This window comes from Myxocyprinus asiaticus, chromosome 15, assembly GCF_019703515.2.
Source record: "Myxocyprinus asiaticus isolate MX2 ecotype Aquarium Trade chromosome 15, UBuf_Myxa_2, whole genome shotgun sequence".
NCBI classification, from domain to species: domain Eukaryota; kingdom Metazoa; phylum Chordata; class Actinopteri; order Cypriniformes; family Catostomidae; genus Myxocyprinus; species Myxocyprinus asiaticus.
The window spans coordinates 21,511,918-21,536,490 of record NC_059358.1 but is presented as its reverse complement, the minus strand read 5'-3'; the positions used below and the strand labels follow the sequence as shown (position 1 = coordinate 21,536,490).

General features: G+C 37.8%; 1 protein-coding gene across 8 annotated transcripts in view; it reads left to right on the top strand.

Annotated features, from left to right (window-relative positions):
• LOC127453002 (ubiquitin carboxyl-terminal hydrolase MINDY-3-like) overlaps positions 1–24,573 on the top strand; it is a 92,302-nt gene continuing 67,729 nt past the window's right edge. Inside the window, exons 1-12 of one of the 8 annotated variants that reach the window (XM_051718974.1) lie at positions 1–795; positions 5,400–5,526; positions 5,666–5,745; positions 6,148–6,208; positions 7,553–7,605; positions 8,812–8,988; positions 9,314–9,365; positions 9,736–9,848; positions 10,108–10,181; positions 11,901–11,980; positions 12,319–12,389; positions 14,133–14,213. In XM_051718974.1, coding sequence (XP_051574934.1) covers positions 5,481–5,526; positions 5,666–5,745; positions 6,148–6,208; positions 7,553–7,605; positions 8,812–8,988; positions 9,314–9,365; positions 9,736–9,848; positions 10,108–10,181; positions 11,901–11,980; positions 12,319–12,389; positions 14,133–14,213 — 888 coding nt within the window. In that variant the 5' untranslated portion in view covers positions 1–795; positions 5,400–5,480. The other 7 variants (XM_051718976.1, XM_051718975.1, XM_051718977.1 and 4 more) reach the window with 7 other exon arrangements.

The window sequence follows — 24,573 nt, the reverse complement described above, 5'->3', positions numbered from 1 at the left end:
CGTAGTAAACAAACTGAATGAACTGAGCGTTCTTCTATTACCTCTGCCAGTCAGGCGACAATTTGTTTCTCAAAACTTAAATTCAACGAATTTTTATTTTATTTTTATGGGTGGTGTAGAGTGCAGCTGTCAAGCGTTGGATACTCTTAAAAAAAAAAAAAACAAAAAAAAAAACAGCCGAGCAAGCTGTCGGAGGAACGAGCTTAACGTTTGCTTTGCGTCTTTGGACGTTAGGTAACATTAGCAAGCTTCGGTCAGTTACTTCAGTGAGGTCAGACCAGGCCTGCCCTGACAGGAAGAAAATGTAGAAAACTTTCATTAAAGAACTGAATACAAGATCTAGCCTGTATCTTGTGAATAGATTGCTGTGTTGTTGTCATTTCGTTACGAGTTGCGTGTTTATGCTGCAGCTAGTTAACGTTCTAAACGTTTTTTAAACGTCTTTAGGCGCGAACGTTCGGCCATTCATCGCTCGCGGGACTGTTTATGCATCACTAGAGCATCTGTGGCCAATGCCACTAGCTCAGCAAATCCAAATCTCCAAGACTCATCAGTGCTGCAAAAGCAGGCCAGGAGGAGTGCGCTGCTTATCATCAGCTAGCCGCGTCGCATGCCGTACAGCGGTTAGCTTTCACAGGAATCTTTGTTGGTCTTGATGCATGATTTGAATTAATATTAATTAAAGATCAAGATCAGTAGAAATGTCGGATACGAGTAAAGAGGTGGTGCATCTGGTGTGGGGGAGACCCAGCGGCGGGGGAGTGTCAGCATCTCTATTCCGCAGGTGGTCTCAAGGTAAGCAGTCCCAGTGCCATACAAAAAGACTGTTCTTGATTGGTTTTCTTTATCCCTACCAAAGACTCACGATAACAGAGAGCATCTATGACAGTCTTATGCCTGCTTTACATCGCACGCTGAAGCAGCGCGTGAGCTGAACCGAACCGAAGCAGTGCGTCACGTCAATTTCTCTGCAAACAACGCGTGTGCTTTTACACCAGCAGCGTTTTTAATGCAGAAACTGCTGCGCTCTATACAGAAAATAAAGTTATAAAATGGTTATCAGGAGTGAGCTATTGATACGTGTTACAAGACTGATCATCATGAACTCTTATTTACATGATGCTGGTGTAATCTAATGCAGTATTATAGAATTATTTAATGTAGTGACAGCCAACACAATAAGCTCTGCTCATTTTTAAACATCATTATTTAGTGGAGGCGGAGGACGAGGGGCCTGAATGTTGTTTTGCACAACAGGACGGGTTGACCACTCGGTTTGGCGCGATCACACTTAATAGTATAGCTTAAAAATATAGTGAGAAAATTTTTAATTTTGCACAGCATAGAATAGCAATATCTATTCGTTCAAACACCAGCCAAAACGTTTAAGTGTTGAATATTTTACTCACAAAAAGTACGCACTTCCAATATGTTAACTCATCATCTTCACCAACAGCCAGGTACAGCATCCCACGTTTTTCCTTTTTTAAATTAATGCTTATAAAAAGTTGAGGGCAATCGAGCACTTTAATACAAATGTCTTTCAATACAAGGTAAGTTCTGAATTTACCGACTACACGTGCTGTCACGTGAATTTGTTTACATTTGGCAACACTCAGCTGTATAAGGGTATTACTGTTAACCCTTTAGATCTGCTCTCAGTGTAATAGTATAATAAAGGGCAGTTTATTTTGTTTAAGTCTATGACTTGTAGTTTTAAATGATAAAACCGTATGTCTGCTTATATATTAGTTGAAGTCAGAAGTTTACATAGACTTAGGTTGAAGTCATTAAAACTCATTTTTTAACCACTCCACAGATTTAATATTAGCAAACTATAGTTTTGCAAGTCATTTAGGACATCTACTTTGTGCATGACCCGAGTAATTTTTCCAGCAATTGTTTACAGACAGATTGTTTCACTTTTAATTGACAATATCACAATTCCAGTGGGTCAGAGGTTTACATACACTTAATTATCTGTGCCTTTAAGCAGCTTGGAAAATTCCAGTAAATGATGTCAAGCCTTTAGACAATTAGCCAATTAGCTTCTGGTTGGAGGTGTACCTGTGGATAATTAAGGCCTACCTTCAACCACATTGCCTCTTTGCTTGACATCATGGGAAAATCAAAAGAAATAATAATAATAATTGTGGACCTCCACAAGTCTGGTTCATCATTGGGAGCAATTTCCAAACACCTGAAAGTACCACGTTCATCTGTACAAACAATAGTACGCAAGTATAAACACCATGGGACCACGCATCCATCATACCGCTCAGGAAGGAGACGCATTCTGTCTCCTAGAGATGAACGTAGTTTGGGGCGAAAAGTGCAGATCAATCCCAGAACAACAGCAAAGTACCTTGTGAAGATGCTGGAGGAAACAGATAGACAAGTATCTATATCCACAGTAAAACGAGTCCTATATCGACATAACCTGAAAGGCTGCTCAGCAAGGAAGAAGCCACTGCTCCAAAACCACCATAAAAAAGCCAGACTACAGTTTGCAAGTGCACATGGGGACAAAGATCTTACTTTTTGGAGAAATGTCCTCTGGTCTAATGAAACAAAAAATTGAACCGTTTGGCCATATTGACCATTGTTATGTTTGGAGGAAAAAGGTTGAGGCTTGCAAGCCAAAGAACACCATCCCAACCGTGAAGCATGGGGGTGGCAGCATCATGTTGTTGGGGTGCTTTGCTGCAGGAGGGACTGGTGCACTTCACAAAATAGATGGCATCATGAGGAAGGAAAATTATGTGTATATATTGAAGCAACATCTCAAGACATCAGCCAGGAAGTTAAAGCTCAGTAACAAATGGGTCTTCCAAATGGACAATGACTCCAAGCATACCTCCAAAGTTGTGGCAAAATGGCTTAAGGACAACACAGTCAAGGTATTGGAGAGGCCATCACAAAGCCCTGACCTCAATCCGATAGAAAACTTGTGGGCAGAACTGAAATACCATGTGATACACCAGTTCTGTCAGGTGGAATGGGTCAAAATTCCAGTACCTTATTGTGAGAAGCTTGTGGAAGGCTACCCAAAACATTTGACCCAAGTTAAACAATTTAAAGGCAATGCTACCAAATACTAACAAAGAGTATGTAAACTTCTGACCCACTGGGAATTTGATGAAAGAAATAAAAGCTGCAATAAATAATTCTCTCTACTATTATTCTGACATTTCACATTCTTAAAATAAAGTAGTGATCCTAACTGACCTAAGACAGGGGTATTTTCTATGATTAAATGTCAGGAATTGTGAAAAACTGAGTTTAAATGTATTTGACTAAGGTTTATGTAAACTTCTGACTTCAGCTGTATGAATATGTATGTGTATATAAAACATTTTGTTTTTGTGTGATTTTTATTTTATTATTATTATTTGGTTTTCCTGTGAGCTATAATTAAAATAAAAACATTTGTATGTGTATGTATGATTATATGTACAGTTGTGCTCAAAAGTTTGCATACCCTTGGAGAATTGGTAATATATGTACCATTTTTAAAGAAAACATGAGTGAGCAGGCAAAACACATTTCTTTTATTTCTTATGGGATTCATATTCAACTGTAGGTTATAACAGAATGGCACAATCATAAAACAAAACATGGCAACAAAGAAAAAAATGAAATGACCCCTGTTCAAAAGGCTGCATACCCTTAGTTCTTAATACTGTATATTGCCCCCTTTAGCATGAATGACAGCGTGCAGTCTTTTGTAATAGTTGTCTATGAGGCCCCAAATTCTTGCTGGTGGTATAGCTGCCCATTCGTCTTGGCAAAATGCCTCCAGGTCATGCAAAGTCTTTGGTCGTCTTGCATGAACCGCACGTTTGAGATCTCCCCAGAGTGGCTTGATGATATTAAGGTCAGGAGACTTTGATGGCCACTCCAGAACCTTCACCTTTTTCTGCTGTAACCAATGGAGGGTCAACTTTGCCTTGTGCTTAGGGTCATTGTCGTGCTGGAAAGTCCAAGAGCGTCCCATGCGCAGCTTTCGTGCAGAAGAATGCAAATTGTCTGCCAGTATTTTCTGATAACATGCTGCATTCATCTTGCCATCAATTTTCACAAGATTCCCCGTGTCTTTATAGCTCACACACCCCCAAAACATCAGTGAGCCACCACCATGCTTCACAGTGGGGATGGTATTCTTTTCACTATAGGCCTTGTTGACCCCTCTCCAAACATAGCGCTTATGGTTGTGACCATAAAGCTCTATTTTGGTCTTGTCACTCCAAATTACAGTGTGCCAGAATCTGTGAGGCATGTCAAGGTGTTGTTGGGCATATTGTAACCAGGCTTTTTTGTGGCATTGGCGCAGTAAAGGCCTCTTTCTGGCAACTCAACCATGCAGCTCATTTTTGTTCAAGTATCATCGTATTGTGCTCCTTGAAACAACCACACCGTCTTTTTCCAGAGCAGCCTGTATTTCTCCTGAGGTTACCTGTGGGTTTTTCTTTGTATCATGAACAATTCTTCTGGCAGTTGTGGCTGAAATCTTTCTTGGTCTACCTGACCTTGGCTTGGTATCAAGAGATCCCCAAATTTTCCACTTCTTAATAAGTGATTGAACAGTACTGACTGGCATTTTCAAGGCTTTGGATATCTTTTTATATCCTTTTCCATCTTTATAAAGTTCCATTACCTTGTTACGCAGGTCTTTTGACAGTTCTTTTCTGCTCCCCATGGCTCAGTATCTAGCCTGCTCAGTGCATCCACATGAGAGCTAACAAACTCATTGACTATTTATACACAGACACTAATTGCAATTTAAAAAGCCACAGGTGTGGGAAATTAACCTTTAATTTCTATTTAAATCTGTGTGTGTCACCTTGTGTGTCTGTAACAAGGCCAAACATTCAAGGGTATGTAAACTTTTGATCAGGGCCATTTGGGTGGTTTCTGTTATCATTATGATTTAAAAAGGAGCCAAACAACTATGTGATAATAAATGGCTTCATATGATCACTATCCTTAAATAAAAGACAGTTTTTTTTTTTGCATGATCAGTCATATTTTCAAAATCAATGCCAAAATTTCACAATTTCTGTCAGGGTATACAAACTTTTGAGCACAACTGTATGTATGTGTGTGTGTGTATGTGTATATATTTGTATACATTTTATTGTGTATTCTATAAATGCTTTATTTTCTATTCAATTTGTATTTCTTTTTATTCAATTTTTAATTTCTTTTTTTTTTATTATTGTCTATGTCTTGTTGCTGTTTTGTGTTGTTGTACATTGGAAGTTCCTGTCATCAAGACAAATTCCTTGTATGTGTAAGAATACCTAGCAATAAAGCTGATTCTGTTTCTGAAATATATGCTTATTCTGTGCAATATCTACTATATCGTATCAACTCCTCTTCATGATGTCCATCAACAGTGCAGTGTCACTTTAATTCAGCGTGAGCTGCGCTGCAAAAATAGACACGACGCTGAAACTCCTGCTGCTCATGTGCAGCTCATGCACTGCTTCTATCATGCTCTGACACGCTGCTTCTGCTTCCGATGTAAGTACACTCATTTGTTAACATAGACGGTGAAAAAAATGTGTACTGCTTCTGTCCGGGTTCAGCTGATAAACCTACGTGATGAATTGACAAAACTTATGACTAGGTTGTTGTGTGTTTATTGCATTTATTTCTGCAGGTTTTGTCTTTAGTGAGTCAGAACGCAGTGCACTGGAGCAGTTCGAAGGCGGGCCATGTGCAGTCATCGCACCTGTGCAGGTATTCACCTGCTTTCCCTCAAGCCTTTTTATTTCAGGTTCTATTCTTAGGTTCTGATCAAGTTTAAAAGCAGTAAAGTCTACATCCATGCCTTTGCGTAGTCCTAATAAAAAAAACTGCATTGTTGTGATATAATGTATGTAGTCTTGAACGAACAGTCATTCACATTTCAATCACAACTGCTGCTGATTGATTGTATTCATACAGGATATCATAACCTATTCTCAAACTCTCATTTTATCTCGGAGAATTTCACTTAAGAGGAAGCAGCCACTAGCTCTGTAGTCAAATGCTGTCTGAAGAGACATGGATATGTTGATGTATGCTTTACTGTCAGATTGAGATTGTGTCTGGTTAAGTGTAACCCTAACGAACAGTGCTTTTGTGTATGTAATCCTGTAGGCTTTCCTGTTGAAGAATATTCTGTTTAACACTGAAGGCTCAAACTGGAAGGATATCTCAGGTTTGCTCAGTATTATTTTAAAGGGAATTGCGCCTTCTTTCCACCCTCGAGTGGTCCAATACACTCAGCCAGGCATAGGCCTTATTCATATTTGCGCCTTCTTTGATTTTTGATGGGAATGAATATGGGGCTGTGAGGGATCGACTTAACCTGTCTTAAATAACATGCACTGTATAAAGCTATCAAAAACTCCTGGATCGTATCTACTGTAATTTTCCACAACTCATGTTGTCTGTAGTTATTTTTTTTTTTACTACTGAAATTTCTTGAAAATAATTTTTTTCAATGTGCTGTCCACGGAATGATCCAGAAACACTTTAAACAACTGTACAACAACACATTGAAAAGAATGTACATCTATCCCTCACAGCCTCATTGTCATTCCTGTCAAAAAATGACACTGCTCTGAATAAGGTCTGTTTAAGAGCATCTCAAACAGCAGTTAGGCTAGACTGATAATCTCAACCTACTAATCCTGTTCAAACCCATTCAGGTTTAGAACCCATGTTATTAACTTTTTAATTACAATGTGTTGCTTTAAAGGTGCACTCAGTTTATATATATATATATATATATATATATATATATATATATATATATATATATATATATATATATATATATATATATATGCTTGTCACCTTGAATTTACACTGACACCTAGAGGCCTGGATGCAGCAGCATTCAAACAGAATAGTTTCAGTTACAGATGCCATTGTAGAAATTTACTATTCACAGTCAGCCAAGATTAATTTAATCCATGAGTAAAAGTGCCAAATAACAGGACGGCTATAGAGAATAAGCCAGTAGTATTCGGCTGGTCATGTGATTCTAACATGGCTTCCTCCATGAGGGGACATGTAGAAAAGAATAAGGGTACCGATATGACGAGTCTTTATCTCATATCAGTGGTTATGACTTTATACATATGTTACAAAATCACAATTAATTAGGGAGTACAACTTTTTTTTTTAATGAGGAAAAAAATTACTGAGTGTCCTTGGCATCTTATGTTGACATATGCCAGTAGTTGCCAATTTTATACATGTGATTATACACACTACACAGATATGTTATTGAATATATTTTATGTATTTTAAGTGCACATAATCCTTAATCTTATTACAGGCACATATCCTTACTGTGGTCTTTTAATGTTCCAGAAGCAGGAAAAGTGGCATTCCAAAGTAATAACTTCATAATTGGAATTTGCAATTCTAAAAGTAATGTTCCTTATCATCTGTAATGCTATTTCAACAGCCGTCTTTTGTCAGATTGTAAATAACAGTTTTGATTTCAGATGAAAAAACATTGTGTCAGGTTTACTGGATTGTTGTGTTATAGGTGAAGTGAATTGTGTCATTTTCTTCTCCTCCCATCAACAACTCCTCGCTCTGGTGTGTTGATCTTATTTGACATTTTTTCATAATTGATGCCCTCATAATAATGTAGTGTTTGTATAGTGCTGGGTAGATTACTTCTGAATTATAATCTGGTACTGATTACAAATTACGTGACTAACTAGTCAGTAGCGTAATGTCTTGGATTATATTTTAAGAAATGATAATCTGATTGCTTTTGGATTACTTTTGTAGGTTTACATATTTTTGCATAAATGCATTAAAGAAAACTTACTTAACAGATAAAAGTATGAGAATTGATATGATTTTGTGTGTGTGTGTGTGTGTGTGTGTGTGTTTTATTTGCTATTTGTCTGCTGAGTGAAATAAAAAAAGGCACTTAAAATGTTCTTACTCAGGCAATTTTGGCATTATAAATGCCATCCATGTGTGGGAAAAGATCAGGGCTGCATTTCCCAAAAGCATCGCAAGCTTAAGTTTATCTTAGAGACCACTGGCATCAATGGTTTCTACGATCAACTTAGTCTCACAATGCTTTTGGAAAATGCAGCTCAGGCCAGTAATATAAGTGAATCAACATCACAAAAAATAAATAAATAAATAAATAAAAATACAGTCTCAAAAGTTATTACAAAAGCACAAATGCTCTTCCTCCCCCTTCCATGTATTTGAAGCAGCTTAGAAATCATGATGCATGATTCGATGTACAGTACTGTGCAAAAGTTTTAGGCCCTTGTGAAAAATGTTGCATAGTGAGGATGTCTTCAGAAATAATGACATTTATCACTTAATGTCATACAAAGTCCAGTAAACATAAAAAAAGCTAAATCAATATTCGGTGTGACCACCTTTGCCTTTAAAATAGCACCAATTCTCCTAGGTACACCTGGACACAGTTTGTCTTGGTTGTTGGCAGATAGGATGTTCCAAACTTCTTGGAGAATTCGCCACAGTTCTTCTATCTATTTAGGCTGTCTCAATTGCTTCTGTCTCTTTATGTAATCTCAGACTGACACGATATTCAGTGGGGGGCTTTGTGGGAGCCATGACATCTGTTGCAGGGCTCCCTGTTCTTCTAATCTTTTCTATTTGCAAAATTAATGTTTGGGAGTCTAACATTTATATTTCCTATTGACACACTAAAGCTGAAGATATAAATAACCATCTTAAATGCTTTTGTGAAACATCTTATGTGCCTAAGACTTTTGCACAGTACTGTATGTGCTGTGTTTGTATACACAGAGGAAGAGCAACAGACGGTCCTGTGCTCCACTCTCAGTGAAATCCTGGAGTCAGCCTGCCTCAATAAGACACAGGCCTTTCACCTGGCCACCTGGCCTCGTGCCAAGACCACAGACAGCTCTGACATCACAGACAGCCACCCAGAGCCTGAGTCCAGTCAGCCTACTGACGCACCAAGTAAGAGAATTTTAAACATTAGTTCTTAATGTTGTACAGATAACTGAACCAAATCAAATGCCACCATTTTAATAATACCTAACACTAATACTTAATATTTTGTGTATTTAAACAATGAAACGATGCATTGTTTGCAATATGCCTTTGATAGTGAATTTCTAAATTCAGAATATCTGACATAGCGTGATATTTCAGTGTATTGTAAGCTTGCTGAGATATGTGTATTCTCATTAACAGTGTTTGATTTTACACAAAATTACCTTTAGACTACTGTGTCTAAGTGTCTTGTAAATTGAGTTTGTGTTTTTGCATGGTGTGTGTATAGCTGCTTTGGCTGCTGAGGAGCTTGGCTTTGAGAGGTTTCACAGTGTTGTACAGTAAGTGCACAAACTCACTTCACGTTGGATTTGTATTTTATTTTTATTTTTTTCCTTCAATGGCAAAACCATTTCTTCTCTTCCTGATACAAATCTGCAGGTTTCTGGCAGAAAACTCAAATCATGTACATGTTTGATGTTCATACCTTCATGTTGGAATCCATCATAAAATGTTGGTAAAATATTGAAAGGCAGTGCTGCAGAAGTAGCCAACTGCACAGTTAAATTGGGCCCTGTCTAAAAAGATCTAGGACACCTCTCTCAGTTATTTCTTTTATTCATAGTTTTCACATGACTGTTCAACCCGTATTTTCATTTGGACAAGATCCTTACTGGATATACAATCACATTGTGGTCTCTCCTTCCTCAGGAAAAGGTCTCTCGGGACTTGCTGAGCTGAGAGAGGCTGTGTTGTCACTGTATGACACTTGGAGGAACAAATTTGGGGTTCTGCTATTTCTGTACTCTGTCATACATACAAAGGTATGCCATACTTTGTTTGTTTACTACTCACCTGAGGACATTAGCTGAGAACAGACAAAGCAATGAATAGATCTTTATGGCAATGTGTTTTTGAAAATTTCCTTTAAACATAGGATAAAAATGAGCTTCAATGAGATTGCATGGGAAACCTGTCTCATCGAAATTTGATGTGCCCTCTGGATTCCTAGCCTCATGTCATTCATTAGCCATGCTCATGTGTGTAAGTGTGTGCTTACTCTGACTTCAATGCTTTTTTTAGGGGATTCAAAACATAGAAAATGAGATAGAAGATACTTCTGAACCTCTGATTGACCCTGTGTATGGCCATGGCAGGTAAAATGCTGGTATCTATTAATGTATTCTTTGATCAGGTGCAGTGCTGTACAGTGCGGCAGTTTTTAGGATAGCTGCACTGTAGCGAAGGGCTACTTGAGGTGCTGTAGGGCTAGTTTCGGATAGCAGTGAATCAGGTGTCATTCAGAATACTACAGAGAGAAGGATCAACTTAAAATTGATTTATTGTCACAAGTATGCGAGTATCAACATCAGAGGGAGAAGTCAGCCTTTACATGCACGTTAGTCAGTGTCTGCTTAACAAGTGGTATGAGCTTGAGGACTGCAGTGAACTTTAGAGGGTTCGAGTCAACGAGGCCCTGTTTGCGGCATCCAGAGGGAATGGGTTTCCTTAGATTAGTATGAGCCTTTGGGATGGTTGCAGATGAGCATGCTAGGACTGGTGGGAATGATGAGATGCGGGAGCAGGTTAAGCACATTTAGAGGAGAAACATGGAGTAAAGTCCTTCATTAAATGAGCCTTGTCTTAACCAGTGGGGGTTTGATGCATAAGTGGGCTGGGTTGTATATCAGCTTGCATAGCTTTGGATTGTATGAGTGTGTTTGAGTGTGGTTTCTCTGCAACAGACAAAGAGCAGAGCTCTAATAACAGCAATCACCATTACACATTATCAGACCATTCACATAAAAACTATAGGCTGCTCCCCTCACACGATAACATAATGATGCGTGAACACTTGATATAACATCTTTCATTGCATTTATCATAATTATTTACCCACATGACTTACTATAACATTATAAATATTATAATTCGAAACATTGTAGATCGGCAGATAAATTAGCAGAGCTAGCACGGATTAATTAACATTATCACGTAACATTACACAGCCGATAACTTTATAATTACTGATAACAACGAACATAACTCAGTGAAAATAGTAGGATTAACCGTACTCACTCATATAAGACGCACATGAACACAAGATACATCCAAGCTGAGGCTGATAATAACTTTAATGCACGACTCCAGTGCCCGTGCATGCAGCGGCTGATGCAGTATGTTCTTCTCTTCCTAGTGAACAGCGCCACTTCTGAACTCATGCGCGCTATGTGCTTTCATAATAACAGTCCTGGCCATGGTTAGCGCAACAGTGCTCTTACATTCTCTTACTCCTCTAAAGTGACCTTTTGCACATGCACCAAAGATCACGTACCATGAGTCTGATGTCTGCTGTTGCCAAATCTAGAGATCTCAAACTTTAGTTGGTGGTCCTGGACGTGTTGTCAGGGTTGAGGTGATGTTCCTTCAGTGCTGTGCACTAGTGTCATGGATCGAGACAAGAATCGGGAACCACAGTTTTAGGCTGTGCACAAAAAAAAAAAAAAAGATCACGGCAGAATCTTGATCAAGTAAAAAGCTACATTATATAGAGTTTGCTCTCAAAGTCTATGAGCATCCATATGCTCGACTTTCACAGGATGAGCTTCAGAGTGGTTTGCTTTTGATTCAGAAACACTGGATTTGGTGTAACAATAAAGTGGGTCAATGCATATGATTGTTTAAGTGGTCTACTTTTAAACCATTAAACTGAATTTGTTTAGCTGTAATGTTGGTTTATAGCTCTGCACATAATACATTAAACTCAAAAGTCTAAAGCTTATTTATTCAGCTTAAATGTATATTTACAGTGAAGAGATGCTGACTGTTCTGTGTTGACCTTATACTAATAAAATTCTTTCTTTACTTCTTCTTAGCCAGAGTCTTATTAACCTACTGGTGACAGGTGATGCTGTGTCCAATGTGTGGGACGGTGATAGAGAATGTTCTGGAATGAGTAAGTTTCAATGAATATCATTAAGCTAATTTAATATTTATAAGCTTATTGAGCTCATCCATTGAATGTAATTAAGCTAAGGCATTCTGTTGACATTTTCTTTATTATAGTTTTCTCATAACTTTCAAGCCACAGTAGTTTGTCTATTGCTCTGCTATTGCAGACCTGACCACTTGGTGGCAGCATTATCTAACGTTTTGGTCCATTTTTGGCACACATGTATGGCCTGCTAAAAAAGTTTTACAGCATTACGTTTATTATGTTTCAGTGAGTGTAATATATTAAAATGTGTATTTTATGCTTTTCACAGACCTTTTCTATCCTATCTTCTCTCCTAGAGCTTCATGGCATCCATCAGCAAGCCTCTGTTGGCTTCCTTACACTAATGGAGTCACTGCACTATTGCAAGGTGCATATATTCTCTTATACTCATTCACAGGAGCTCACAGCATCTTCATTACTTTAAAATGTGGTATTGGTGGTGTTCCCATTGACTGCAGTGTTGATAAATCCAAGACCAGTGTTAGCATGTGCTGTGTGAAAGATTCTTAGTGTACAGATGTCAAGACTCACAGTTTGTTTGTGGTTTTGCTGGTTTCCAGCCCCACAGGGTATTTGTGATATCAAATTTCTACATAATAACCTACTGAAGTACTTACTGCATTGTACAGACTGGCTTCACACTCATCACTCTCTCAAACTATTTTACACAGTTTTGGTTCTTGGAGAATTTTATGGTGAGGAACCAAAAGTATCACTGTCCAGAGTGAATTGCTGTGAAAAAAATGCTACCCATCATGTCTCATTTAGCGGGAGCTGATGTCATTTATTGTGATTTCATCAAAAAGTTATTTTGCCAGTACCTTAAAATAAAGGACATTGAACTAATTATGTCCTCTATATACATGATAGAACATAAACAACTGAAAGTACTTTGAGGTTTGTGTGACAAAGTCAAATTATGTTTCCAAACAAAATTCTACTAAAAAACTGCCTTAGTTAACATTGCATAGGACACAGTCACAGTCCTTTAGGTATACAGATATACAAGTGTGCAGTGCTTCTTTTTACAGAGGCTAAATGCTTCCTTGCTTGCATATCTTCTCATGCTAAAGTGGAGAGCATTAGGGAATTCAGCCAACAACACAGGGCACACGCATATCCTGTAGGTTTATGAGCCTGTGCAGGAATGGGTGGCTGTATTGTTTTAACCTGGGGAGAATAGAAAGAGCAGAATAGTAATTAAGAGCTGCTTCATTTTAAATGGTGCATTGCTAATCAGAGATTCAGGATATGTGCAGTGAGCTGTGTTGGAGAAGAGGTGTGAAGGAATGTATCACTTCATATATAGAACCATCTGAGCCCCGATCACAATATTCATGATCTTTTTATTCTGCACACCCCTGGAATGCCTCCCCGCCGAAATCAGCTGCTGATGATACTTACCTGTTGAGTGATTTGAGTGGAGTGTGAGTGGTTTCAGTTTTTGGATGCACTGCTAGAGCTCTGAGCTGTAGGCTGAGTGTGTGGAGCTACACTTTGGACTCTCCGTACTTGATTATTGTGCAAAATTCCCCAGTCTTGTGTTTCACGTGTTAAATTGCTGACTCTTCATCTCATTCAGTTTTAATTAGATTTTGATTTGTTGATGCAGTGTGCAAATGTGCAGCTTATGTACAGTATGCAGCTCATAAGTTGCATGTTTTAGTGTTTAATAGGATAACTGCCAACCAGGGAGATGAAGTGATAAACTGATATAGGCCGTGTCCTCAACCTAATGAGCTGTCTATCGCAACAGCATTTTTGAGCATCATAGGTGCATTCTAATGTTGGGTTTGAATGTTCGGAACATGCCTATGATGCCCAAAAAGGCTTTCTTTTTAGGCAAGTGTGTTGTCTTGCACAGGTTTTGGTACACAGCTATAGACATACCAGCTGTTAAAAACATTTTCAAAACATGGTTCTATTCCAAAACACTGGTCCAAAAAAGCTGAAAGAATGATTGAATAATATTTTTAACCATTAAGTTGTAATTCCTACATGTTGCCAAACGTCATATCGCAGTGATGGTTCTGGAATGTAGCTGGCCAGGCCACCATGGCATCCATATCGAGATTGGCCCTCAACCCCTGTTTCTGTTTTGCTTTGAAAGGTTGGTGCATTTCTCAAATCTCCAAAGTTCCCTATTTGGATCCTTGGAAGTGAGACGCACCTTTCAGTATTCTTCACTAAGGTGAGTTAAGAAAATAAGCTGTTTTCTTCCTTTTCCACACTCTTACTCTCTTATTTGAAACAGTCTGGCCATTTGTTTTCTTTTATTTCATTGTTGAGTGAAGACTCAAAAACACAAGAATGTGCATGCTATTAGATTTAGTTCCCTAGACGTCTTCTGAAAGAGAAAGGAGAAAAGAGATGGGGAGTATGGGATGGATGTGAGGCAGAAAGAGGTTTTTGGATTTATAAGGCATGTAGTATGGTGTGGCCTGGCTTCAGCCCATGCAGCATGTGGTCAGCTTTTGGCAGTCCGACGAACTCCGAGAGAGGGACTGCTGATGTGAGGTGTATTTCAGAGTCTGAGTGGGAATGTCAGTTCATGTAACTTCAGTACGCTGCGGTCAAACTCCTGCAAGTTATAACTGATGCGAGTACTGTTTATGCTGAATCCACAGTCTTCCAGTATTTACATACAGAATTATGCACACACACGTTTTTTACTATGAAGCAAATACTGTAATTCCTGCTCTAAAATCTAATTTAACTGGATTATTAAAGGATGGGCAAGGAGGAAGTGGGAACCGGCTGAACAGTAAATATTAAGTTTAATAAGAAACTCAACATAAAACAAACAAACACAGACACACATGCAACGCGGCCGCATGTGTCTCTCTCTCTTGAACTGGCATCTCCGGCTCCCCTTTATCTCGCTCTCCAGCTGATTCAGCCTCATGGCCCGGCTACGCCCTCCTCCTCGTCACACAGTCAAATCGTACGTTTTGTTGATCAAAAACAACAAAAAATGTCATGTTTAATTCTAATCACTCATAGCAAGGATGAGGTAAATCCATTTGAGTCCTCGCTTGTTAACATGCGCTGATTTACAGATGCTCTTTTCAGAACAGCCAGTTTTCTTAAAGAGACAGTACCAGTTTTTAAGCATTTGTTCAACAAATCAGTGTAAATACTTGTAAATAGTACAAACTAGGGCTGGGCAATATGAAAAAAATATTTTATCGATAAACCTCTTAAATAATATCGTGATATCCATTTACATCGTCAGCCCCCCTGCAGAGGGTCGGTGAATATTTTTGCTTTATTGATTTTGCTTTAAAAATTACATTAAATTATTAAAACATGAAAAAACTAAACAAAAGACATTTCTAAATTCAAAATGCACTTTAAACAAAACGAAAAAAAGCTATTAAAATAACGAAGTGATCAAAAAAATTATATTACCACCTCCCCAAATCCAAACATTTACCATCTCCAACAGCCACATTTGCCATCACGCAAGTATCAGTGAATGACAACAGGTGGAAAATTACTAATAGCTTACAAATTAAGAACTAAAGACAATTATAAAGATAATAATAATAATTGTAATAAGCCTAATAAATTCCCTTGTGTTCCCAAAATAATGCTGCCAAATGTGTGTTCTTATCAAATTTCTGTTTGTATTGCATTTTGGTAATACAGTTAATGCTGCCTAAAGAAAATAAAATAGAACTAAAGTTTTGGTTCGAGGTGAAAGTGTCTTGTATTATTTTATGATTCAATCACTTTTGTCTTTGTTTCTTTAATACAAAGATATCTATTACTGAACCTGCAGAGTTGCGTTCACAATGCATGTTAAGCACAAACGGCCCCGTGGAAATAAAGCGAACTAAACTCACAGCACCTCCTAAATATACGGAAATCATTTACAGCATTCTCATAGATAACATTATTCTTGCAAACAGTTTTTTAGATGAATGAAACAGAGAAAAAGAGTGATAACTCTTTACATGCACCTGTTCCACGAGATACGCTACACGCCTCTGAACAAACAGCGAATCAGACACGGGCATTGACGGCTTCTGGATTCAGCCTCAGTCGCATTTGGTGGGTGGGGGGTGCTAGTTTCACACCCTGGACTACTGTTAAATATATTTGCAGAGTTCCCAGATCCATGAGTTTGCCATTTCCCAATATTGTCGTTCATCATCTGTCAATGAGTGTCGCAGTCGGCATCGGGATATTTGTAATATATCATCAGTATCTGATTACATTTTCCTATTGCCCAGCCATAGTACAAACTGTGCATGTAAACAATAAACATGAAACAAAATAATATATATGTAATATAACATCATATTTACTGATGGAATACAGGGATTTGTTATTTTTTTAAAAGCTTAAATGTGACCAAAATGATAAACTCATACAATATAATTTGTAAAATTATTATTTCCGTAATGCACCTAGTACAAGTTCCCCAGTGTAATTAACAGCACTGTCTGGGAGATCATTTCTTTAATAATTAACCAAAGTGGACATTTGAAATTTTTGTGTTGGGGCCAATGAAAATATTTATTTTCACTGTTGTAAGTCCCAGAATCCACCTCACGAGCATGGCACTCGACTTCCATAGGAATATTCATATTCCCAAATGAATCTATATTGAATCGAATCGTAATTGTATCAAATCGAGAGCTTGTGAATCATAATCTAATCTAATCGAATCTGGAAATCTGTAACAATACCCAGCCCTAGTTACCAGTATGTTACTAAGGTGTTCTGGGTGGTTTTCAGGACATTGCTAGGTGATTACTTAATGGTCTAAATCAAGTTTATTTTCCCGTGTTTGAATGGAAGTGAGTGGAGTGTGAAGTGTATTGTGACTGGCGACGCACCCTAACGGTATGTGTTCACTGGCGCATGGTGAGTGAAGGTGAGCTAGCGTTTTCAATGAATTCCTATGGAAGTCGAGTGCCACGCTCGTGAGGTGGATTCTGGGACTTACAACAGTGACATTTTTTTTTCATTGGCCCCAACACAAACATTTGAAATAGCTGTTTTTACAATCATGGCTTTAAAGAAAAAATGTGTGCTAAGCTAAATGTTTTTTATATATGTACATTTTTTAAGACAATTTCCCCCAAAATTGTGTCACACTTACAATGTGAAAAAAATTACAGCTTTACCCCTCATATAACTCGATATAAGTGCTTTACAGATATGAATTCATGAATGGGTTTTCAGTCACCCATTTAGTCATGCTGTCATCTTTTGGGCCATATGTAGTTTTCACAAGCAGGTTCAAGGATTTAGTCACTGAGTTAAAGATTTGATTGTTGGCTGAGTATGAATTTCTGAGAGAGGAGACATTGCTACTAAATCGGATGTGATGTGTAATATGCAGTTGGTAGATATTAGGCCTAATATATGATTTAAGAATGTGGATATAAACATGAAACACAAACAAGACCAAAACTGACTTGTACACAAAACACAGAAGAAAATACTTGTACAGTCCAGAAATGAGACATGGAACAGGTGGATGACATGAAATAGACTGTTTTAAATGTCTTCTTTAAGCTGAACAGCTCTGATTATAGTAATAGCCACAGTGATTTTGGTTCTTTTCATATCAAACGGCATTAGCATGTTGAATTAATGATTGCGTTTTGCAATGTTACCTAGTTGTTAAATGTACTTACATTTGGGATATTGGGACCGTGCCTGAATCCTCTTCAGGGAATTCCCTGAGGGCGGGGACCTCCTCCCTTGCGTCATCTTGACACAGAGCCGACGTAGACGGCCCTAGCACCACCTCCCTAGCATCGCACGTCGCTCACCGTGACATTATTTCACGGGGGGGGGGGGGGGGGGGGTGCTCTCATGCCGTTCTCTCTCTGCCTTCTCTGGCATGTTCAGCGGTTTTAAGGCGCCTCTCCGCTATCACTGCTGTTAAAAATCATGTCAACCAGCTTGACGAGCCACACCACTCCCTCTCTCCCGCAAACAGACACACACCCCCATCACCACACGGGTCGATGTGTCTTCATGTGTTTGTGACAAGTGCAGTTTCACATAGAGACTGAGACTGGCTCATGTGCTGCGAGTTTATCACAGATATAGGGTAAAAACAGTTAGGCTAAGTAATCCATTTGTCATTAGGACAAACAGGTATTTTTAATAAAAATAATGCAGAATATGGTTTCATATTAGGGATGGGCATTTGGTCATTTTGTCTACTCGAGTACTCGGTGGTGGGGGGCACATAGACCTGTACAAATACAGTATGTACATATATGTCATACATCTTTGGCTGCTGCATTGTCTCGTTGTTCCAACGTTTATTCGTTAACAGGCTGTTATAATGTAGTCTGTTACAATAAGTACAAAAGAGGGCATGATAAAAATATAGTGCATAATATTTTGTCATTATGTGAAGACTCGCTGGTCATTTCAATTAAACAATGCTCAGGACGTGCGTCTCTGTTCTTCCTTCAGGTTACTGTAATAAGCTTTGTAAGTACGAGCCACTGTTTCTGAACCGTGTATCAGCAAACCGTGGTTTCCGTGATGCCATAATCATCACATTTTTAAAACGCAGTGTTAAATTGAAAATACTTTTGAAGACCCTGCATTCTGTTACATTCAGCTGTGCTCCATCTAGATGTTTGAAAGAAAGATTTTGCCTTGTGTGTGTGCACACTTCTCCAGAGTGTAGAGCGCCGTCCCTGCCCTGGACAGAAAGTCACGCTGCGCTCTGGAGTTTGTTGCTGTGATGATTCGTGCTTTCTCCCATTTAACTTGGAATTTTAAACTTCATACTGGGAAAACTACACTGGAATGCCACTTTATGTTGAATTTACTCATGCAGAAATCTTCAGATTTCGCTGAGATGCAGGTGTGTCTTGCAAACATGTTGGCACTGAGGGAGATTTACAGTCAGTGATTAAAACTTCACTTTTATTAAATAATATACATTAATGAGTCAAAGCTTCTACATTATATGACAATAAAAACCTGTTAAGCAAACATGTGCAGAGACAGATGTTCAAAACACAGTGGATTAAACTTTCTTTTAATTATCGTAAACCTCGTTTACCTATCGTTTATCAGTTTGGTTGCTGAGACGTCTCTGTTGACAATCAAGGTATTGCTGAAAATGACAACGTAATCAAGCTCAAAATTAAAAATAAGGCCTCTTTTTGATACGTAGTGTGTAGTTGTTAGGTAGTTATCACTGAATTTCGATTTCAGTGAAAAGTCATGTCAAGCATTTTCATTTTCGATCATCATTTTCATGATCGATCACTGCTGACACTTCCGAGTAGTCAGGTACTCTTATTCGTGCCATCACTGTTTCATATTATTAATAGAAACATTTATAGCTGTTAATCAAGCCTCTGTGTTTAATGCATTAGCTGAATGAGTCTGTCAGACTGAATTAAAGATTATTGATCATCATTGGTGAAATGCTCCAACACCTGAAATATGATGCATTTTGATAATATTACACTAGAGGAAAATACCTGATCAAATTGAAATAAGTGGCCAGAATGTACCTGCTGTCATTCATCATAGGCTATCATATTTATTATTTACTTTGCTATTGTAAAGGCCTGTGCAAGATTATTGTATGTTTGTAAATAAAAATAAATAAAATAAAAATAAATCACCAAAAACTGGGGGTAGGGGGGTCAAGGGGGACATGGTCTTTTACATTTTCTCAGAGGGGGGGCTTACTGTCCAAGACTTTGAAAACCCCTGGTTTAGACCTTTTTATTCAGTGTGCGAAAGGTAGTGGATAAATAGGCTTACTCGTCTTTCTGAACAAGACCAACTGAGGAGCTGCAATAGGTAATTTCACTGTGAAAACATTTGTCCTTTTAACATTATTTGCAGTAGTTTTACTCTGCCTTCAAAGCACAGAGTTTACTCAAAAGAGTAAATGCTTGTTTCTCCTAAATGTTTCCACCTGGAGGAAAATGAGATTGACAGCAAGCATTAATCATGCTCTTACACTTAGGGCCATTTACTGTCAGTACATTATCCTCCATTGTTTGTGTATGTGCTGAGAGAGTGTGCACTGGAGGTTTACAAGGGGTTATTATAATTTTTTATTTATTTACAGTTTAAGTCAGAAGTTTACATATGCCTTAGCCAAATACATTTAAACTCAGTTTTTCACAATTCCTGACATTTAATTGTAGAAAATATTCCCTATCTTAGGTCAGTTATGATCACTACTTTATTTTAAGAGTGTGAAATGTCAGAATAATAGTAGAGAGAATGATTTATTTATTTTAGCTTTTATTTCTTTCATCACATTCCCAGTGGGTCAGAAGATAACATACACTTTGTTAGTTTTTGGTAGCATTGCCTTTAAATTGTTTAACTTGGGTCAAATGTTTTGGGTAGCCTTCCACAAGCTTCTCACAATAAGTTTCTGGAATTTTGGCCCATTCCTCAAGACAAAGCTGGTGTAACTGAGTCAGGTTTGTAGGCCTCCTTGCTTGCACACTTTTCAGTTCTGCCCACAAATGTTCTATCGGATTGAGGTCACGGCTTTGTGATGGCCTCTCCAATACCTTGACTTTGTTGTACTTAAGCCATTCTGCCACAACTTTGGAGGTATGCCTGGGGTCATTGTCCATTTGGAAGACCCATTTGCGACCAAGCTTTAACTTCCTGGCTGATGTCTTGAGATGTTGCTTCAATATATCCACATAATTTTCCTTCCTTATTATGACATCTCTTTTGTGAAGTGCACCAGTCCGTCCTGCAGCAAAGCACCCCAACAACATGATGCTGCCACCCCCATGCTTCACGGTTGGGATGGTGTTCTTCGGCTTGCAAGCCTCACCCTTTTTCCTCCAAACATAATGATGGTCATTATGGCCAAACGGTTCAATTTTTGTTTCATCAGACTAGAGGACATTTCTCCAAAAAGTAAGCTCTTTGTCCCCATGTGCACTTGTGCAAACTGTTGTCTGGCTTTTTTATGGTGGTTTTGGAGCAGTGGCTTTTTCCTTGCTGAGCAGCCTTTCAGGTTGTGTCGATGTAGGATTCGTTTTACTGTGGATATAGATACTTGTCTACCTGTTTCCTCCAGCATCTTCACAAGACCCATTGCTGTTGTTCTGGGATTGATTTGCACTTTTCGCACCAAACTACTTTCATCTCTAGGAGACAGAATGTGTCTCCTTCCTGAGAGGTATGATGGCTGCTTGGTCCCATGGTGTTTATTCTTGCGTACTGTTGTTTGTACAGATGAACGTGGTACATTCAGGTGTTTGGAAATTGCTCCCAAGGATGAACCAGACTTGTGGAGGTCCATAGTTTTTTTTTTTGTTTGTTTGTTTGTTTTTTTTTTAGGTTTTTTTTTTTTTTCCAGGTCTTGGCTGATTTCTTTTGATTTTCCCATGATGTCAAGCAAAGAGGCACTAAGTTTGAAGGTAGGCCTTAAATTACATCCACAGATACACCTCTAATTGACTCCAATTAGCCTATCAAAAGCTAATTGGGTAATTGCCTAATGGCTTGACATCATGTTCTGGAATTTTCCAAGCTGCTTAAAGGCACAGTTAGCTTAGTGTATGTAAACTTCTGACCCTCTGGAATTGTGATATAGTCAATTAAAAGTGAAACGATCTGTCTGTAAAAAGTTGTTGGAAAAATTATTCGTGTTATGCACAAGGTTACGAAAACTATAGTTTGCTAATATGAAATCTGTGGAGTGGTTAAAAAATTAGTTTTAATGACTTCAAACTTAGTGTATGTAAACTTCTGTCTTCAACTGTATTTATTTATTTTAAAAAATATATAGATATATTTGCCGATATCCAGAGAGCTGGGTGGCCGATAGGCCAATATAATTCTGATATATCACACAATTTAAAATAGTAAATAATGTACATAAAATTACAAACAAATTATTACATTCATATTTAGCACTATAATTACTCAAAAATTCAAAAAACTTTAACTTTGTAAAAAAGAATCTTTAAAAAAAACGATTATTTTTTAAATGGTAGATAGCAGTTTCTTTCTTCAGTTTCTAGGTAGATAGCAGATTTCTGTTTAGTCATTCAATGTTTTGTCATTTATTTGCACATAAAAAAAAATTATATTAAGAGAAGGAAACAACAGTGTACACAGTAGGGCTGGGTGATTTATCACATTTTATTTTCAATTAAGAATTTGGCTTCCAACGATTATGAAAACAAGATAATTGAGATAAAACGATTATTGTGCCGCATTCTGTTGCGCAATGAAACACCCCTGCGTTATATCTTTAAAGCATCCTTTAATAAAGTTCAAGTAATAAGGAAGCGGGTTCTGCAATTAAACTCAGAAACTGGCATTTCTCTGTGCGGTCAGCGCCACGTCTATGAGTTGCGTGAAATGACCGGGGAAGAGATTGAATCTTCTCCTGGCTGATGCCCACTCTGGTGCCGGGACGCTTGTCACTTGCGCTCATTTGCTGCAGCTAGATTATAACATGATGGCTTGCGACATGCCATCATGTCATAATATATGTTCTCACATTCACTGTGTGTATCTTATCGTGAAGAAAGTTTGTTTTTTGAGAGTTAAAAATGGATCGACGTGATCATAAAGGTGAGAAAGTGTAGTCTTAGCCCATTATACACAGGAACAAAATACATTTTTGATTAGTCTTTTTTGGCTTGGTTTCCAAAATAATATCTAAAACTCCTTTAAAACAATGTACATTTACTTTAGGAGCTATACTGCAGAAGAAAAAAATGTTATCGGAGAATGTTGAATACAATATTTAATCAGGGCTCGACATTAACACTTGTCCGCTTATCCGGGACAAGTGGATTTTTGAAGAAGCAAGTGAAGGAGAATTTTACTTGCCCGACCACACAAGCAGACTGATTAAAACATCAATAACGAGAAAATAACCGGCTATATTTGTGATGGCCTAGGCCAATGTCACTTATTAGAAAGTTCATATTTTTATTCTGCTGTTGAAGGTAGAGCACATAATTGTATAATTTGCAAGCGATCTAGTAACAGCTGCGCCCTGTTTGATTGACAGGCGGCGTATGTGTGTGTGCTGAACATGCGCGTGTGTTCTGAAAATGCTCACGCTAATGCTCACCTGAATGGTCAAATACATTCCGCCAAAATGCCCATCTTGGTGAGGTATTCATGTAAACACAGAGAGTGATGTCTAAAGTGAACGTAAACAGTGGAGAAAAAAGTGGATTTGTAGTAAAATGTCGGACTTGTAAGTGTAAATGTAAGCTAATAGACCTGCTGCTGTCTAGTGTGTCATTATAACAATCAAACAACATTATAACAATCAGAGAGAAAACACTCACTGCTTTTGACTGGGTAACTTGAGTAGCTTTAAAAAGTTTTAATGTATTATAATCATATAGTAAAAACCAGTAGTAGTTTTACGTTGCATTTCATTCTGAATGTTTACTTGAATACTTGATAGCCTACTGCTGTTAAAAACTTGTAAAGCTGTTAAAGAAGCACAGAATTTTCTTAATTTGTATTTTATGTTCTATTATTTTTAATCTATTTCTATTCATTGCTGTTTTTTATTGTTATTTTATTACTGACTGTTTACTAGTCTTGCATAATTACTTAAGAACTTGAAACCGTTCTTCCATAATTAACATGTTAGTTAGTGTTATTATTTGTTCTGGTATTTAAGCTGATATTGAGAATCGTCAAATTTCACTACCAACTACTGAAATTTTGGTATTGTGATAATGTATAGCCTTTATTGTACATGGCAGATCTTGCTGCAATAACATGATGAAAAAGTAGATCTCATTCCATAGAAGTGAGTACCTCTGCTGTAAATGATGGCAATGGAGGCTTTCCTTTATTTGACTACCATATGCAACATAAAATAATTAGCATATGACAATAGCCTCCTCCCCTACCCAGTGCAGTTTACATTTCAAGTTAAGGAAATCAAGTTTAAAAAAAAAAAAAAAAGTTCAATAAATGCATGATATTTCCAAAGTCAACGAGTAATCGTGTTAAATAATCGGGATCTCAGTATTGACCAAAATAATCATGATAAGGATTTTTGCCATAATTGAGCAGCCCTAGTACACAGTACGGATGGCATGTCCGCATTAGCAAACCCATTTTCTCACAAACGACCAAATGAAACCAGTTGTACATACATTGTACAGTGAATATGACATTTACTTATTGGCCTGTTTCATGTGACGTCACTGTATGATAGCGCTGCCATGTTTGTGACCAAAATTCTATAAACCTTCAGTGTGCTGCACTGTGGGATGTGACAAAAACGGTTTCTAATTTTAAATCTTGAAAAAGTGATACTGCTGTTTACTTGCCAGAGCCAAAATTTTATTTTTATTTTAATAATGTTATATCTTTCAAGTGACACGGCTTCATTTCACCCAAGTTAAGAAGAGATGAAGGGGGAGAGCAGTGATGAGAGTCCTTTAGCTCATTTATTCAGACATGTCCGTTATCTGTACACGTCAATTAATAGCATAATCAAGTCGGATACATTTAAACTGGAAATGCACATAGTATGATGTTAAATTCATAACACCCACACTGTATAAAGGTATGTC